This window comes from Monodelphis domestica, chromosome 2 (assembly GCF_027887165.1).
Source record: "Monodelphis domestica isolate mMonDom1 chromosome 2, mMonDom1.pri, whole genome shotgun sequence".
Lineage (NCBI taxonomy): Eukaryota > Metazoa > Chordata > Mammalia > Didelphimorphia > Didelphidae > Monodelphis > Monodelphis domestica.
Genome location: NC_077228.1, coordinates 165252473 through 165271613, shown reverse-complemented (window position 1 = coordinate 165271613; position 19141 = coordinate 165252473). Strand labels below are relative to the sequence as shown.

Sequence of the window (19141 nt, the reverse complement as noted above, 5' to 3'; positions counted from 1 at the left end):
TCATCTGTAAAAAGGAGGGGGGGGAAGGGGAATAGCACTTACCTTCCAGGGTTATTGTGAGTATAAAATGAGATGTTTTTAAACTGTTTTACAAGCCTTAAAGTACTATCTAAATGCAAATTATTACTTTCATCATTAGGCAGCTAGGTGGTACAGTGGATAGAGCACTGGGAATCTGACTTTAGGTACTTTCTAGCTGGGTGCCTGTGGATAAGTCATTTAACAGTTTCTTCATTTGTATGATGAGCTAGTATCTTTTGCCAAGAAAACCACAAATAGGGCCACAAAGAGTCTGACACAACTGAAATGATTTAACAATAACAAAATTACCATCATTATTATTCTTTCTGGATGTGATTCTCGTTCTTTTAGTCCCTGAAGATCTTAAACTTGAGTTTTTGAAGTTCCCATGAGTAAAGTGATCTCACTATTTATACCTTATACACCACCACAACAAATGGGCATTCAGAGAGCAGGATGGTAAAGAAAATCCAGTGCTATCGCTACTTCCTCATATTGAAAGAAAAAAACTATCTGTTACTAGAGTATTATACTTCCTCTAAAGTTACTCTAGTCCAATACTCTGGGGTCCCTATGATCAGACCGCTGCTACAACCAAAACAGATGCACTTGTCTCCAGCCTGACCTACCTTCTATTAAGGGACCTGTGCCTACTCCTTTCCTCCTGGACCCCATGCTGCTGCAGGTGGCTCTGCTGTTCTTAGGTAAGTAATCCCCAGAGAAGCAAGCCTCCTAGGGCACTAAGGGCCAGAATTCCAGGAAAGGAAACCTGGGAGCTCAGGCTTTTCCCATCCAAAAGGGTCCACTAAGGGAGCTAGAAATGGGAGGGCATAAGGAAAGTGGTCATGGAATTTCCCCCCAATCCATCCAAATCTGGCTGTCTTGTAAGATGATCAGAGATCACAGAGTCCAAGAGCTTCAGAGTTGAAGGGAACTTCAGAAAGTATCTAGACCAAGCAATACCAGCATGAAAATCCCCTCTAGAATATCTCCTACTGCCTTTGCTTGAAAAACTCCAGGATACCCATATCTTCCTAAAGCAGCCCATTCTACTTTTGGACAATTTTGTTGGATTTTAAAAAAATTTCTCCTTTGTTAATTTCCCTTATAAAATATGTAGCCCAGAACTGAAAACAATACTTTTGATGTGGTCTGGCCTTTTCTTTATATACAACCAAACCTGCCTGTGCAATTTCCATATGTTGTTCCTACCATCTCTGGCACCAAAAAGGAGTAAGATCCTTCTTTCAAAGGACAGTGGAGACACATCTTTGTGTTCTCCTCAATCATCTATAAACACAGTGTTTTTACACATAGTAAGGACTCATAAAATGTTTGTCTAATTGACCACCTTACAGGCTGAATGGTTGAACTCTTTGAACTTATTTTCCTTAGTATTAAAGAAATAGAAATTTAAATTTCAGTCTATCACTGTCCCTATTGCCAAAGTCCTCTATGTTGTCTACCTTTCTCTTCCTACCCTGTCTATTTAATACAGAAAATAATTCAACAAACATTTGTTAAGCACTTACTATGTGCAAAGCACTTGTAGTCAGCCTTCAATAAAAACGTATTTATTTAGTTTAAATCCTTCCCTTCCCTTTTAGAATTAATGCTCTATGTTGGTTACAAGGCAAAAAAGAGGTAATGTCTAGGCCATGGGGGTTAAGTAATATGCCTAGGGTCATACAAGTTGGAAGTGTCTGAGATCATATTTGAATCCAAAACCTTCCCCTCTAAGCCTGGCTCTCAAGCCACTGAGCTATCCAGCTGCACCCAATTAATAAGTTTTTATTAAGAGCCTTTTCTGTTCCGGGTCCTGTGCTTAGATGGGGAATAAAGGAGAAACAATTGAAACAATCCCTATTCACAAGGAGTTTACATGTGAAAATAAATAGCCCAGGACTCACACACTAATCCATGCACACATATATATATGCAGGACAAATATAAGGACAAGAAATGTAAATAATTATTAAGTAGTTATGTACAATGTCCTTTGGGAAGGAGATCATTCACAGTTAGAGACAATCTTGGAAATTAATAGCATAGGGTAGCCAGTGCGAGTTGGGTACTCCCCCAACATATCTATCTCAAGTAAATCAGATCAAAATATACATCATAAAGCCTTGAAAGGAAAAAAAAAAAGTTAGTCACAAAACCAGAACAGCCCAAAGGAAGGAATAATATAGACTGTGGTCATGGGATAACCAGTGATGAAGGGCTGCCATATATTTGTATCTAAAAAAGACTTTGGAGTCCATTGTTTTCAACCTGCTCCCTTTACCAGTGTGAATACTGAGGCACAGAAGAGTTCAGTGACTTGCCCAGGGTCTTACAGCTATTCTGAGGAAGGAATTGAACTAGGTCTTCCTGACCCCATTTTGCTCTCTCTTTTAATTACATCAAGGATACAACATCAGTTAAAAGGGAACCATTTCTACAAGCTGTCTGTTGGTCATTTACAGGGGTGGAGAAGTATGTTTCACTATATGACGAACCAAGAGTCTTTACAGGAATTTAATCCTCAAATTGATCTGAGAGTTGCACCTTCCCCATAACATCTACTCACAGGTCCTGGTTGTATCCTATGAAGTAACATCTAAGTCTATTCCTTCTTCTCTTTTTGACATCTCTTCTAAAATATAAGGACCAATATTGTGATACTTATGGGGCAGGAGTGTGTACTCATTGGGTATCCCATATTACCGTTTAGGGTACTTGCTTTTGAGCCCTACTCATTCTTCCAAATGAGTCAGGATTGGTGACTTTTGGAATTTGAAGAAAATCATTGAAAGAAAGGATTGGGGAGGGGGGGCAGCCAGGTGACTCATTGAATTGAGAGTCAGGCTCAGAGACAGGGGGTTCTGGGTTCAAATTTGATCTCATATACTTCCTGGCTGTGTGACCCTGGGCAAGTCACTTAACTCCCATTGCCTAGCCCTTACCACTCTTCTGCCTTGGAACCAATACTCTATATTGGTTCCAAGACAGAAGGTAAGGGTTTAAAAAAATGGATGGAAGGAAGGAAGGATTGATCAGATCATCTTATTCACATCATTTCCTACATTTAGCAAAATTACTCTTTAAATAAATGATTGTGACAAACTAACCACAACAACCAGAAAAGAACAAAACAGTTCATAAGTATAAATAAAACTTAGTTCTAGAGAGAAGTTTATTGAATAAATTCAGTAGAGGTCTCAGAGCAGGTAGAAATAAGATTAACTGTTTCTCACATTTCTCTTTTGTTTTGAGTTTGGTCTCCACAAGCTATCCAAGACCACTATCAATGGGGGAGAAAAAGGTAGGCCGAGGAAAAGGACAAATGACTACTGGAAAAGGAATAAATAGGGATGCCACAAGGCATCCCAAGGAAGATTTCTAGAGGAGACATAGTTGGAAAGAATGATGCTGGGCTGTGTTAGAGTCAAAGGGAGTAACTTTCACCAAGTGTTAATATCAAAAATGACTTGTGGGGATGGTGGTTAGTGTCAGGGAGAGAAGAAGTAGCTTTAATTAAAGGTCTATCTCAAACACACATTCCAGATGATTTAATTTTCTTCTTCTGGTGGCCTTAGGACTGTGATTGGTTGAATAAGATAGGATGGTGAGAAAGAACTCCAAAAGCTGGCCCTTCTTATCTCTGCTTGATAAGGGAATCTTTTATCTAAAGAAAATGCCACCCCCAATTCATTTCATTTAGGCCAAAATGAACATTACCACAGTTTTGAAAACAGGAAGAGATCTTCATAGTTCTGGCACCAAGAGAGTAAAATTGCAAAGGTAATCTGAAAACAAGCGCAATTATCCTAAGGAGTACCTGTGATCACTCACCTATTTGGCCAAACTAAGGAGAGTCTCCTGGAGGCCCCTTCTTTCTGAGAGTACAATTTAGCTTTAGTTTTAAGAAAATTTAGCTTTCTCTTTGAATTCTCCATATGAAAACTGACCTAGATAAAAGTCATTTGAGTAAGTAAGGGAAAACTTAACATCAAGAAGAAAAAGGTCTCAATGTATCAACGTAGCTAGATCTACAGGTATACATTCTCTAGCAAGCAATATGAGTTCATTTATGTTCAGGGAAGAACAGTTATAATATTGCAGTTATTGAAGTTACAATAATTCTTAATTGCAAACACATCCTTATATACTTTGCTCACAGGAATAAAAAACTAAAGAGGCCAGACATCATGGAAAATATTGCAACAACTTTAGTTCTGCTAGTCCTGAAACAGAAATTCATATATTCATATCCCTTCCTTTCACCTATGGAAAGGTAGCATGTCACTACATTAATTATCCAGAAAGGGAATATAATACCTATGATGTTCACTAGGTGGCTCTATACTAAAGCCCATCGATTGAGTGGTCTTGTCAAGGACTCTGGTATGCACTCAGAGCTCCCCACACCATGAAACTGCATGGGAACTAATGGTTAGGCCAGTCTGAATTTAGATTAGTGAATAATGGAAGATTACTCATATGAAGGCAATGGTCTTTACACAGTTTAAAGCCAGCCCTCACACCGTATTTGAACTTTCCTTTCTCAATGTGGGCAAATGCCCCTTTGCCCCCCAAAACCACCAGACCATGGCATTCAGAAAATGTGACAATCACTGTGACTACATAGTTTATTTGTCAAAACAAAAATGCTCAGGAAAAGGTTTCAGCACTCCATCATGAGAGCTCAGAAATCAGCCATATCCTGAACCAACTCCTGCTTGCCTTCCTAGCTTTTTCAGGGATTACCGCAAAGTCTTCCACCCAAGCTGTGGGAAAGAACCACAGGAAGGGTTGTATGTCTGCAATGCCAGTTCAGGGTCAGGTTTGTAACCTTAAGCAAGGGAAAACAGAAAGTACAAGGAGAGCGTTCAGTCTCATCAATATGAAAGGACTCAGTATCTACCAATTTCTGTGCCCTATTCTTTTAATTGCTGGTGTCTCTGGCCTCCAGATCATTTGGGGCCATTTCTACAGGCTGGCCTTGAACCTGACAGATGAAGTGTCTGTAGACAGTCATGCCCACCCTATTTGTCCAAATGCTCTGGCTGTACCTCCTTTTGTCTAGCATGGCAGACAGGAAGACTCTTTCAAAGGGCAAAGAAAGAAGGAGACGGAATCGATTTACAGATTTACAGATTTCATTTCCTTCCATCTTCTGCCTTGCTTCCTGACCATTGTGAGCCTGCATTGGTGGGAATGCTGATGTTTTCTAGTGAAGAGAAAGGATCTGACCAATATCTGAAACGCTCTCCCAGAACTCTTGTTTAAAATTTCACTAAGACTTTTGGGGCACCCTCTAGAGTACTTTAAAGTTTGAAAAGAATTTTGCACATGTTATCTCATGCTAACCTTGCAACCACTCTGAGGGAGATGCTACAGGTATTACTATCTCCATTGTGCAGCTTCAGAAATTGAGTAGTAGAGAGATTAAGTACTGGTCAATGGTCACACTTAGTAGTATTAGAGATGGGCTAGATTATAACTTCTCAAATCTGGACACTAAACACTTTCTAGACAGCCCAAGATTGAATTTGACTTTTCAAATATGTTTAAAAAAGTTTTGTTGATATGTTCTATTTTTTATATCATGTTTTACTGTCTATCATTCACCAGCCTCTCCTTTCCTTCCCCATACCACTACTCAGAGTTGAGAATTCTCCTTATCAAATTAGACTTTATAATCATAGCATGGCAATATTGGTTTGTGGTCAACTAAAGCCTCAAGCTCTTTTTTCTTTGTTTTTTTTAAACCCTTACCTTCTGTCTTAGAATCAATACTAAGTATTAGTTCCAAGGCAGAAAAGAAGTAAAGGCTAGGCAATGGAGGTTGAGTCTTGTTCAGGGTCACATAGCTAGAAAGTGTCTGAGGTCAAATTTGAACCCAGGACTTCCCATCTCTAGGCCTGCCTTTCAATTCACTGAGCCATCTAGCTGCTCCTAACCCCAAGGTCTTTCACATGAATCAAACCAGGTCTTACCCATCCTACATTGCATTTTTTAAAAATCTAACTGCGATTTTTGGTTCTAGTCTACCTTTCTAGTCCTTTGAGTCAAGCATTCAATTTGGAGTCAGGACCTGGGTTTGAATCCTGATTCAATTACATATTAACTTGGTGATCTTAAACAAATAATTTTTTCTATCTAGGTTTCTGTTTCAACATTTGTAAAGTGAAGAAGTTGAAATAAATGACCTTTCATCAGGCAGCTGGTAGTACAGTGGCTACAGCCCCTGACCAATAAAGTCAGAAAGACTTGAGTTCAAACCTGGCCTCAGACATGTAGTAGTTGTATGACCCTGTCCAAGTTATTTAACTTCTGTCTGTCTCAATTCCTTAATTATAAAATGCAGAAGATAATAATACCTGCTAGGTATTGTAAGGATTAAATGAGATAATGCTTGGAGAACAAAAGGCTAAGGATGGAGTAAACTAACACTCCTTTGGTAGAGATGTTCCATCATCTACAAATCCACCTCTATATAAGGTCCAATCCACACTGTGCTCTATTGTGTCTAGGAGGACATCATGAAAACTTGGTCAGTGGCCTTTCTGAAGTATTATCCTGATTCCATGCTCATGGTTTTTCCCATTCCACCATAGTGCTTTGATATGAATATATATATGGTTGCTTCCCCTTCCCTTGAAATTTTTAAAAAGAAATTCAATGACTGTTAGGGATGTTTTAAGGAGATTTTTGTCTGGAAATAGGATTGAATGGTATGACTTCAAGGTCAACCAATCATTCATTATGTACCTACTGTGCCAGGCACTGTTCTAGTCACTAGGGATAAAAAGGGAAATTTGAAAGTCCTGCCCTGAAGGAGCTCTCATTCTATCAAAAGAAACAACATGCACATGTCCCTATGTAACATATACAAAAGAAACATGGAGGGCAGGGGAGCCAGGTTCAGAGATGGGAGATAGTGGGTCCAGTTCTGGCTTCAGACATTCCTAGCTATGTGACCCTGGGTAATTGCCTATCTTGTGTGCTCTTCTTCTGACTTGGAACCAATTTGCAATATTCTAAGATAGAAGGTAAGTCTTATTATTGTTGTTTTTAATTTAAAAAAAGAAATATAGGGTAATTTCAAGGGAAAGGCATCAGCAGCTAGGAGGATCAGGAAAGATTTCACTTAGAAGGAGGAATTTGAACTGAGTTTAAGGTATTTCCATCTCTAAAACAATTATCTTATGACCTTTATCTTTTCTGTAATCGAAACACTATGAACCAGGAAATGGAGTATCCTCTCCTACTAAGGGATCCCCAGCTCTGGGTTCATGAAGACTAAGATTCTGTTCCAGAGGAATTTGACTTCAAAAAGAAAGAAATCAGTTTCATCTCATACTCTCTGGCTCATTATATTCCTTTCAGAGCTCTGGAAAAATCTCTTAAAACTTAGATATGTGGTTCATGTCTAGAGTTTCCTCAAGAGGGATAAACAGGGCATGTTCTAGAAAGGTACTTGGGATAAGGGAAGGGGATAGGGACAAGCATTTATGAAATGCTCACTGTGTACCAGGCACTATGCTAAACACTTGATAGATATCCCATTTAATCCTCACAATAGCTCTGAGAGGTTGATTCTGTCTTTTATCTCCATTTTACAGTTGAGGAAACTGGGGCTAAGTGAAAAAAATCACTTAGTAAGTAATCAGTAAGTATCTGAAACTAGATTTGAATTCATGTTTTTCTAATTCCAGGTCCACCACTCTATCCACTGTACCCTCTCATACTGCCTCAAGTATATTTACAGATATTATCTTATTCAATATTGAATTAGATCAGGTGCAGGACAACAATTTATTTCTTCTACCACAAAAGAAATACTGAAAACAGAATAGACTCATAACTACACATTGAAAACACATGAAGCACAATATAACAACCAAAAGGCCTATGATACTCTTTTGGGAGATTAATACTTAAAACTTTAAAGCACAGAACATTTCATAGGATTGTTGAATGGACATATTGCCTTTATCTTGGTGTCACTAATTAACTGTCCAAGTTCTGCTCAAGATCCACATCTTCTGGCAAGCCAGGGCATGGTTTAAATTCATTCTCCTGGAGTTGGTCATCTCTTTCAAGACACCTTTTGAGAAATGACCTCCTGCTGGGCAGCCAGACCAGAATCCAGGACTCTCAATCTCTCAAACTCACAGGCTTGCTCCTAAGGCAACCTACCACCCATTTCAAGATAGCTGTTCAATTACCTGTGTTCAAGGAAAGAAATAAAGCAAAAGAGATAGACAGGGCTTTAAGATCCAAGCTCATGTGCTCATTGCCATGAATAGTGATAAGAAAATTCTTTTGACCTCTTGGAAAAGCCATAATTGTCAGTCGGTCTCTGATGATAAACAAGATAGAAGTTTAAACTAAAAGGTCAATGCTAGAAGGCTAAACTAAAAGTACAGAGCTTTATTGGTACTACTTTCACTCATAGCAAAGTCAGATTCCTGGGGTATAGATTCCATTTTTATCACCTTTCAGGGCTGTTTAGAGTATACAATCCACAGTAGCATTCTGTAACAACTTGAAATAAAGTAAAATATTTCATAGGAAAGTGAGGAATGGAAAAAAAGGTTATCATTCAAGGGAGAAAAGGGAATATAACTTGGAGTATAAGTGGCAGGAATATCAGAATAAAGAAAATCTTCTCTGAAACTAAAATATCACTTTGTGGATGATATGATAGTAGACTTAGAAAATCCTAGAGAATCAACTAAAAAAACTAGTTGAAATAATTAATCACTTTTTAGCAAAGTTGCAGTCTTTGAAATAAATCCACAAAAATCATCAGCATTTCTATATATTTCCAACAAAGTCCAGCAGCAAGAGTTAGAAAGAGAAATTCCACTTAAAATAACTTAAAACAACATAAAATACTTGGGAATCTATTTGCCAAGACAAGCCCAGTTACAAAACACTTTTAACACAAATAATTTTAGATCTAAACAATTTGAAAAGCATTACGAATGGTGGATCAATGGAATAGATTAGGGATAAATGACATTAGCAATCTAGTGTTTGAAAAACCCAAAGACCCCAGCTTTCAGAATAAGAATTCACTGTTTAACAAAAAGTGTTGGAAAAATTGGAAAACATTATGGCAAAAATTTGATAGAGACCAATATATCACACCTTATTCCAATATAAGGTCAAAATGAGTATATAATTGAGACATAAAGGGTGATACTATAAATAAATTAGGGAAACATAGAATAGTTTACCTGTAAGATCTATAGAGGAGGGAAGAATTTATGACCCCACAAGAAACATAGAACATTACAAAATATTCTAAGTCCTTCCTGATTAGAGAAGTACAAATTAAAATAACTCTGAGATATCGCCTCATACCTATCATATTGGCCAATGTGACAGTAAAGAAAAGTGATAAATGTTGGAAGGGATGTGGCAAAATTGGGACACTAATGCATTGCTGGTGGAATTGAGAACTAATCATACCACTACTAGGTCTATGTCCCAAAGAAATCAAAGAAAAGGGAAAAGGACCTACGTATAGAAAAATATTTATAGTTGTTCTTTTTGTGGTGGCAAAGAATTGTAAATTGAAGGGCTGCCCATCAATTGGGAAATGGCTGAACAAATTGGGATAGATGATGGTGATGGAATGCTATTGTGCTGTAAGAACTGATAAACAGGATAATTTCAGAAAGAGCTAGAAAGACCTAAATGAACTGATGCAGAGTGAAATAAGCAGAACCAGGAGAATATTGTATTCAGTTAACAGTAATATTGTGGAATTATCAACTGTAATAGACTTAGCTACTCTCAGCAATACAATGATCCAGGACAGTTCTGAGAGGCTTATGACAAAGAATGCTATGCACCTTCAGAAAAAGAACATTTGGAGTCAGAATGCAAATCAAAGCATGCAGTTTTTCAATTTAGTTTATTTGGGTGCTGGGATTAATATGATTATTATCTTGTTAAAATGATGAATATGGAAATACATTTGCATGATAATACATGTATAACCCAGATCAAATTGCTAGCCAGTTCTGAAAGGGGGAAGGGCAAAAGACAATTTAGATGATATAACTTTGGAAAACTTATGTAGAGATTTGTTATTACAGGTAATTGGTAAAATAAAGTTTCTATAATAAAAGAAAATATGCCCTGTTCAAGGACAATAAACAAGGAGGAGAGATTAAATTTATAATGGTGAAAATAATCCTTTTAGACAAAACTTCAGGATCAAAATCTTATCCAAGGACAGCAAGTAGTTTTAAAACCATGGATGAGAATATCTGCTTTATTGTGTCAATAAGTAGAGACTGGAAACTTTCTAATGACTCCTGGATGGTTTTTGAGCTAGTCCATCAAGATGATGACAAGTAATTATGGTTCCTATTTTCCCCTTTACCTAAACTATTCAGGGAGGGATGGGGACTTCCTACCACAGGAAGTCCAAAGAAGAGTTGTCATCCCATGCCATGTGTTCAGATAGGAACAAGAGTGAAATTTGGTTCTCCTTTGAAAATCCATTGGATGAGTTGCTCTTCCTGCCCAATCATCTTCCTTGCCCAATCAACCCCCATTGTGGAGTAGAGGATCACTAGAGACCAACCAGAAACCTCTAGTTACATATATCCTTTTTATCAAAGGGCTCACCAGAAGGAGACAAGACCAAACAAGCCCTATTCCCCATATGTGGTCACTTTATCTATTAGTCCAAATCCTTCATTTTCAAGATGAGGAAACTCAAGTGACTTGAAAGGAAGTGACTGGGCCAAAGTTACACAGGGAATAAGTAGTCTGGCCATTACCAGATCCAACACTGTTTCCACACTACCTCATATAAATTATGTGTTTAACACAAAGTACTAGAAATTTGGCCTGTGTGAGTTCCTCACTAAATCGTAGAAGCTGGACCAGAATCTTTTTGAGAGAGAGAGAGACAGAGAGAGACAGAGAGAGAGAGAGAGAGAGAGAGAGAGAGAGAGAGAGAGAGAGAGAGAGAGAGAGAGAGAGAGAGAGAGAGAGAGAGGAGTTGTACGATGCCTTCTAGAAGCCTCATCTTTTAAATGGGGATAAGGATGACTTGCTGAATGGGAAGAGGGGGAGGGATGGAGGGATTTTTTCAGGCATGAACATGTGTAAAAACAAAAGATGTCAATGCAAATTTAACAAATAAGATGAGAGTAATAATAATTGCATTACCTACTTGATAGGATTATAAGGATCAGATAACATACTTTGTAAGAACAAAGGAACTATAGAAATGTCAAACTATCTTTATAACTATTCCTCCCAGAGAAATTCCTGCAGGGGCTCTGTCAGTTCTGATTGTGTCTGACCATCATGCCTGCTGAATCCTATATGTTGGTCCTATGCTAGATCTTGGCTTACAAATCTGATTCCTTTCCTCAGATGTCCTCCTAAGACATGTTGGCTCCAAGCTCTGCCTTCCTTTCTTTCTGGGTAGCATTCCAAAGCTCACATTTTGCTTTTAATCCATTCTTTCATCGTTCCTTGGAGATCAGATTGATTTTTATAACCCAGTCTCTACCTTGTGCCTTGGTAACACAATGGATAGAGTTCTGTGTCTTGAATCCTGAAGACTCCTCCCTTACTATCTGTATGACCCTGAGCAAGTCATTTAACCATATTTGCCTCAGTTTCTTCATCTTTAAAATGAGCTAGAGAAGGAAATGGCAAACCACTCCAGTATTTTTATCAAGAAAACGACAAATTGAGTCAGTCACACAACTGAAAAATGACTAACCGACCGTGCTCTCTGCTGCCCTCTGCTGCCTGAGGAGAAAAACACATATTGCTTGCCTCCCCAAGCCTCTGGGATTCTGATGAAACCTACTAGGTTCCTCAGAATGCTGTTTTCAAATGCATTAAAAAAATACATAAAATTTTAAAGGAAAACATAGAAATAAAGATGCAATTTTCCCAACTAAATTCAGACATCGCTTGAAATCTCTTCAAGGACCCTTTGAGAGTCTGTGGACCCCAGGACTATCTCAGTAGTCTGCTGGTTGACAGCCTCGTTTGTCTCTTCCCCCACTATATTTTATCTTCCAATTAGCTTTCAACCTGATCTTTCCCACAGTACAGGTCTAGACACCTCACTTCTCTATTCAATAAACTCTACTGGCTCCCTATTGCCTCCAAGATCAGAAATTAAATCCTTTGGTGTTCAAAGCCATTCAGAATCTGTTGCCTCTTACCTTTTCAGTCTTACATCTTACTCCTCATTGAATGCTCTTCAGCTCAGTGACACTGGACATCTTAATGTTTCCCAAACAAATCAATTCATCTTTTGACTCAGGGCCATTTTTCTCTAGCTGTCCTCCCATGTCTGGAATGTTCTTCCTCTTCTCCACCTCCTAGCATTCTTCAAATCACAGAGAAAATCCTTTCTTCTACAGAAGCCTTTCCTGATTCCCCTTAATACTCCTGTCTTCCCTGTGTTGATTGTCTCCATTTATTATTTATAGGTGTGTGTGTGTGTCTTGTTTGGATATGATTATTTGTATATTAGCTCACCTATTAGACTCCTTGAGGTAAGGGTCTATCTTTTAACTATCTTTGTATCCCCAGCACTTAGCACTATGCATAGAAATAATAGACGCTTAATAAATATTTATTGACTGCCTTACTGACTGACTGATGAAGAGCCTACTGCCTTGAAAGGATGCCTGCTCTGCTTTTAGATAAGGAAATTTTTTTCTGACACTGAGACTGAAAAAAAATTGCTTTTTTGCAGCTTCTACCAATTTCCCCTTCTAGAGCCAGGTCAGGTGTCAAACACATGGCCCAAGGACCAGATATGGCCCACTACACTCCTGAGAGTGGCCTGAACCAGATCAAAATGTAATTGGGGCATATTTACCAAAATAACTAAAAATACAATAAAACATTGACTTTACTCATCTTATTTTCTAGGTAAAAATGCAGCCAGCAGAAAACCTTATGTGGGGTTATTGGTCTCTGTTTCTATCTGATTTTGACATAACAGATCTAGTACAATTCCCTCATTTTAAAGATGAAGAAACTAGCTAGAGAAGTTGTTAATCTATACAGATAGTGACAGAGCCAGGTTCAAACCTAGCTCATCTGATTGTAATAATAACAATTAATATTTACATGATGCTTTGAGGTTTGCAAAACACATATTTTATCTCATTTGGTCTTCACAATAACACTATGAGGCTGGTGCTGTTATTATCCCCTTTTTTCAGATGAGGGAACTGAATTAGAAGTTAAATGATATATCCAGAATCACACAGTAAATGCCTAAAGAAGCACTGCAACCCAGGCCCCATTAATTAGAGGTCCAGCCCTCCTCTTTATTTCATGCTACCTAATACCTCTTTGTATCACACTTTCCACTGAACCAAGTTCAAGACCTTTCCATATTAAAACAATCCCCACTTATTTCAACTGATCCCCAAACGGCATGAACTCAAGACCCTTTACCTGAAACAGCATGGGATAAGGAAAAGGAGAACTGTATTCTGAGTCTTGGATTCAAAACTCTCATATATGGGACCTTGGGTAAATTATTGAACCTCTCTCAGCATCAATTCCTTCAAATAAGGACTTTTCTATAAAACGAATGGTTGCTGATGGATTATGGGAGAGAAGATAAGGAAAAAAGGAAGAGAAGTTAAACTAAATGGCCTGTAAATCATGTCTAGTTCTAATCTATTATCCAGAAGGATCTCGAGCTTATTAAGAAGCTAGATGGTTCAGTGGATAAAGTGCCAGGCTTTAAGACAGAAAGACTTGAGTTTAGATCTGGCCTCAGACATTTACTAGCTATGACCCTGGGCAAGCCATCTAATATCTTTTTGTCTCAACTGTAAAAAGAGGATACTAATGGTACTACCTCTCAAGATTGCTGTGAGGAGCAAAGGAGATGGCATTTGTAAGGCACTTAGCACCATTCCTGGTACAGAGTAGATGCTATTTAAAAATACTATTATTATTATTATCACCAGTGTCCTGTCTAAAAATCACATGTACAACTAAACAATATTTCATAAATGGCTTGACTAGGGGGCATCTACATGGTTCAGGGGACAGAGAGCCAGTCCTGGAGATGAGACGTCCTGGGTTCAAATATGGCCTCAGACATTTTCTGGGCAAATCATTTAACCCCCAATCCTTACTGCTTTTCTGACTTGGAACTGATAGCACTGATTCTAAGACAGAAGGTATGAATTTTTAAAACTGTGACAATTTAGGGGAGAGAATAAAAAAACTATCATCTCCATAATGCCAGATACCATGGGTCTCGTAATGCAGCCAAATATCCAATTAGCTCTCCTGATTGCTATACGACAGTACACTGCTGATTCATATTGAGCCTGCAGTCCCACTAAAATCCAAAGACTTTTCTTTCCACGTAAAATTCTCTCCAACTCATCTTGAGCTTGTAAAGTTGATTTCTTAAGCCTTATTTATCCTTACTAAGTCCCATCATAATTGATAACAATAAGTCCTAAATTTTAGCTTGTTGAGATTTTTTTGGATCCTGTTATTCCTCATCTTTTCTCAGGACAGCTAGGCCAATCCAAATTATCAGGTATTTCTTATGAACTTCCTATGTGCCAAGCACTGCTGTGAGCCTGGGGAAATGATTGATGTTTTGGTACTACTCCTTTAAGGAGCATTCTTTTGTATTCTAGGTTATGAATTTGATCTCTGGGAGGAAACTCTTTTCAATCCTTTAGAGGAGTGATAGAGAAAACTAAGTAGTAAGGCTCCTGAAGTGTTTCCCCAATGCTATATATTAACGTATTGTGATCTTTTACTTGTTTTAATATTCCTATAGATGTTGCCAAAAATAATCTCACAGCAAACATGTTAGAGGGCATAGAGAAACTACCATTTAGGACACTTCTCTAAATCAGAAATGACTTACGGTTGTGGTTCTGTTGTTTCAATCATGTTGAGTGGGCTTTTTGTGACCCCATTTGAGATTTCTTAGCAAAGATACTAGAGTGTTTGGCATTTTCTTCTCCAATTCACTGTACAGATGAGGAACTGAGGCAAACAGACTTTTGCTACCCTCTGGGTATATATATATATATATACCCAGAAGGTAGATAGATAGATAGATAGATAGATAGATAGATAGATAGATAGATAGATAGATAGATAGATAGATAGATAGACAGACAGACTCTCTAGTTATGGTGTTATATCCTTTAGGGCAGGAATTGTTTTCTCTTCCTTTTATATCTCCCCCTGCCCCTAGAATGATACCTAGTATCTTAGCACCAAGTGTCTATAGTCCACACTCAAGAAAAACTTTTTCTATAACTTTATTCAAAGTTTAACCCCTTTTCCTATCAGGAAGCCCTTCCTGGAGTCTCACCTAATCTTTATTTCTCTGTTCTCTTACAGCTCTGTTCACTGGGAAGTTTGGTGAGTCTCGGGTTACTTGTTTCTCCCTTCAGTCCTACATTTTGACATTGTGTCTGAGTCTTGATCCCCCGAGAATCTAGGTATCTGTCTGAGGGAGAATTTCCTCATAATGTAGAGTCTTTTGTGACAGGGAGTGAGGAACTGTGAAAAGAACCCTTGTTCGGTTGTGTTCAATTCTTTGTTATTGCTTTAGGGTTTTCTTGGCTAAGATATTGTAATGGTTTGCCATTTCCTTTGCCAACTCATTTTTACAGATAAGAAACTGAGGCAAACAGTTAAATGACTTGCTCAGTCACACAGCTAATAAGTGTTTGAAGCCAGATTTGAACTCAGCAAGATGCATCTAGCTTAACACTTATCTCATATCCCCTTATACCAGAGTTGGACCCATCAATGACTGACTACTGCTTTTTAGCTTGCCCACTAATCCCTCAGTAACATAATATGTCTGACCTAGAAGGAAAAGTCCAAGGCAACTTTTTCTCACCTTCACCAAGGATTCTGAGACTCACTCTACCCCAAAACACACACACACACACACACACACACACATATACACTAAGAATTCTAGGTCTTAAACCTCACCTACTTAGTATCCTGAGCCTCCTTTTCTCCCAGTGAGGACTTTGAGTATGACTCTTTTTCCTGATATCCCTGACCTTCACTCTCCAAGAACCCAACTCTGATTCTCACTTTCCCCTCACTGAGAATTCTGAGCCTTATCTTCCTTTCACTGAGTCCCCTGAATCTCACTTCCTACACCACTGAGGAACATCTGAATATCTTTTTCACATCACAGGGTACTTTGAACCTTTCAACCCTGAGTCTTACTATTCACTAAGAAAGTTAGGCTTCAGTGTCCTCTCACTAAGAACCCTGAGCTTCCCTCCCTCCTAGTAAGGAGACTAGACCTCACTCTCTTCTTCCCTTCATATGCCAAAACAGTGCCTGATATCTGCATCTCTTTCTCCTTTTACATTTCAGATGTCATCACAAAGCCCATTTTGTCTCTTCAACCTCCATGGACCACTGTCTTCTCTAAGGAGAAAGTAAAATTGACATGTGAGCAACTGAATCTCACAGGATTAAGTGACATCATATGGTACAGAAATGGGGAAAAGTTCTACCAAAGTTCTAGAAATTCCATTGTGATCTGGAAAAGTGGACAATACAGCTGTGGGAGTCAGGGTTATGCCCCTAGTGACCCTGTGGCCATCACCTTCTCTAATGGTGAGCATAAGAGTATATTATATGGCTCCAGGGAGTCATGTCATGTCTATATCATTTAAAGATCCAATGGGGATGTACTGGGCGCTCAACTTTGGCTATCCTTCCTTCCCTTGAATCCCATACTCTTCCTAGGAACTGGAAAAAGTTTGGTCTACATTTGGTTTGGGGAAGAGCAAAAGTCAAGAGGAGGCCTATGGACAGGTCCTAGTAACCAGAGTGATAGAGATGTTCTTAGATAGTAATAAAGGTCCACTTGTTCTATCCTTATAAGAGTTTTCAGAAGTAGGAATGGAAGAGGAGGCAATTAAGATTTTTTTACCAGATTTATGATTGAATTATTGTAGGGAATCTAATAAGAAAAACCTTCTACTAATTGTAGATTAGTAGCTTCTATTCCATTTAAAAGGAATTATTTAGGAGCACTGAGAAGTTAAAGTGAAGAAATGACCTATCCAGAGTCATACAGCCAGAATGTTATAGATAAGACAGAGCCCAGCTTATTCCAATTTTGAGGTCATTTCCTCTCAAGCAAAAAGAATTATAAATAAATGAGGCACAAACATACCAGCTTAGAGCAGAGCATGTCAGGAACTAAGGGGATAGAAAGGGAGTATATGGAAGGAAGGAAGGAAGGAAGGAAGGAAGGAAGGAAGGAAGGAAGGAAGGAAGGAAGGAAGGAAGGAAGGAAGGAAGGAAGGAAGGAAGGAAGGAAGGAAGGAAGGAAGGAAGGAAGGAAGGAAAGCAGGGAAATTTATTTCATAGCCTCCCAACCCTAGGCATTAAGTAAAAAGGAAAATGTGGATATAGCTCTCATTGAGAGGAAAGGAGGTTGCCTTGGAATTTATCACAGGGGAAATGCTAAGGGCCAAAATGAAAGCCCTAGAGCAGGAAGATGGGAGAAGGAAGAAGTATCATAAATAGTGTTCTATCTATTTACTTTGTTGTAACCACAATTATATTGTTTTCTTGATTTTAATTAATTTTGCATCCATTATATAAGAATACCAGGCTTCTCTATATTCATTATATTTGTCTTTTTCTTACAGTATTCAATTACATTCATTTACCACAATTTCTTTAATCATTCCTCAATTGATGAGCATTTTGCAATTGTAATAATTCATCAAGTACTTACCATTTGAAATGCACAGCATTGTGCCAGGGAAGACAGAAAAACAATTTGTTTAATTCATTATTTTTTCATTTTTCAGTTGCAACTTCTCTTCCTCCCTACTTCCCCTATCCCATCCATTGAGAAGACAAGAAAAACAAAACCTGTTACAAACATGTATAGTCATGCAAAACAATTTCCCATGTTCACCATGTCCAAAAACAGAAAAGAAAAATATGCTTCAATTTGTACTCAGTTCATCAGTTCTCTCTCTCTCTCTCTCTCTCTCTCTATATATATATATATATATATATATATATATATGTGTGTGTGTGTGTGTGTGTGTATATATATACATATACATACATACATACACATATATGTAACTTATTTAATCAATCAATCTATCAGCAGGCATTTTCTTAGGTATTTCAAAATACCAGGCACTATATATATATATATATATATATATATATATATATATACACACACACACACACACAGAACTGATTATATAGAGTAAACTGATATATATGTGAGAGAACTGTTATTTTATACATATATGGAAAGAGAGAATTGATTTTACTTTACATTTATATAGAGAGAATATATATATGTAGAGAGATGTATGTGTATATGTATATATATGTGTGAACTTACATATACTTTCTTGAATATCCTTCTAAATACTCTCATCTCCCTTGGATTCTAAGATACCACATCTTCCTAGTTCTCTTCCTAACTCTAAACTGCTCTTTCTTTGGCTATAAATTGCTAGCTCTTTCTCCCCTTCCTGACCCCTCAAGGTAGATCTATCCTAAGGTTTGGTTTTTGGTCTTTTCTTTTCTTTCTTTCTCCCTAGATGATCTCATTCATTGCCCCAACTTTATTACAATCTCTGTGCAGACAACCCACCAAACTATAACTGTTTTCTAAGCTCCAGGCCTGGCTTCAACAGCCTACAGGACCTCTCCTCCTAGATTTTCCACTGACATCTCAAACACATATCCAAAACAAACATTATTATTTTCCTTTCAAAACCTTCTCCCTCTGAGTTCCCTATTTCGTTAGTAACATCCGTACAGTCTCCTCTGTTGCCTTTACCTCTTTCCCTCTCCCTCACCCCTCCATCCTCCATCTACAGTATCTCATATGTGTCAGTATTTGTCTATGCACATTGCCAACATCCAAGCACTAGTCCTTATTTAATCAATCAATCAACAAGCATTTCTGAGGTACTTACTGTAGATCAGGCACTGTAGAAGGTGCTTGGGATACAAAGAAAAAGGAAAACAAGTAATACTACCCATTTAGATGGTTTCAACAGATGGGTCCTCCAACTTATACCATCACCCTTCCAAT

At 38.1% G+C, this 19141-nt stretch overlaps 1 protein-coding gene across 1 annotated transcript in view; it reads left to right on the top strand.

Moving 5' to 3' along the window:
* Nucleotides 1–19141, top strand: part of FCRL6 (Fc receptor like 6) — a 60872-nt gene that overhangs the window by 30260 nt on the left and 11471 nt on the right. Inside the window, exons 3-4 of the mRNA XM_056814633.1 lie at nucleotides 15418–15438; nucleotides 16423–16668. Of these exons, the coding sequence (XP_056670611.1) occupies nucleotides 15418–15438; nucleotides 16423–16668 (267 nt within the window). The remainder of the gene's footprint in view (nucleotides 1–15417; nucleotides 15439–16422; nucleotides 16669–19141) is intronic.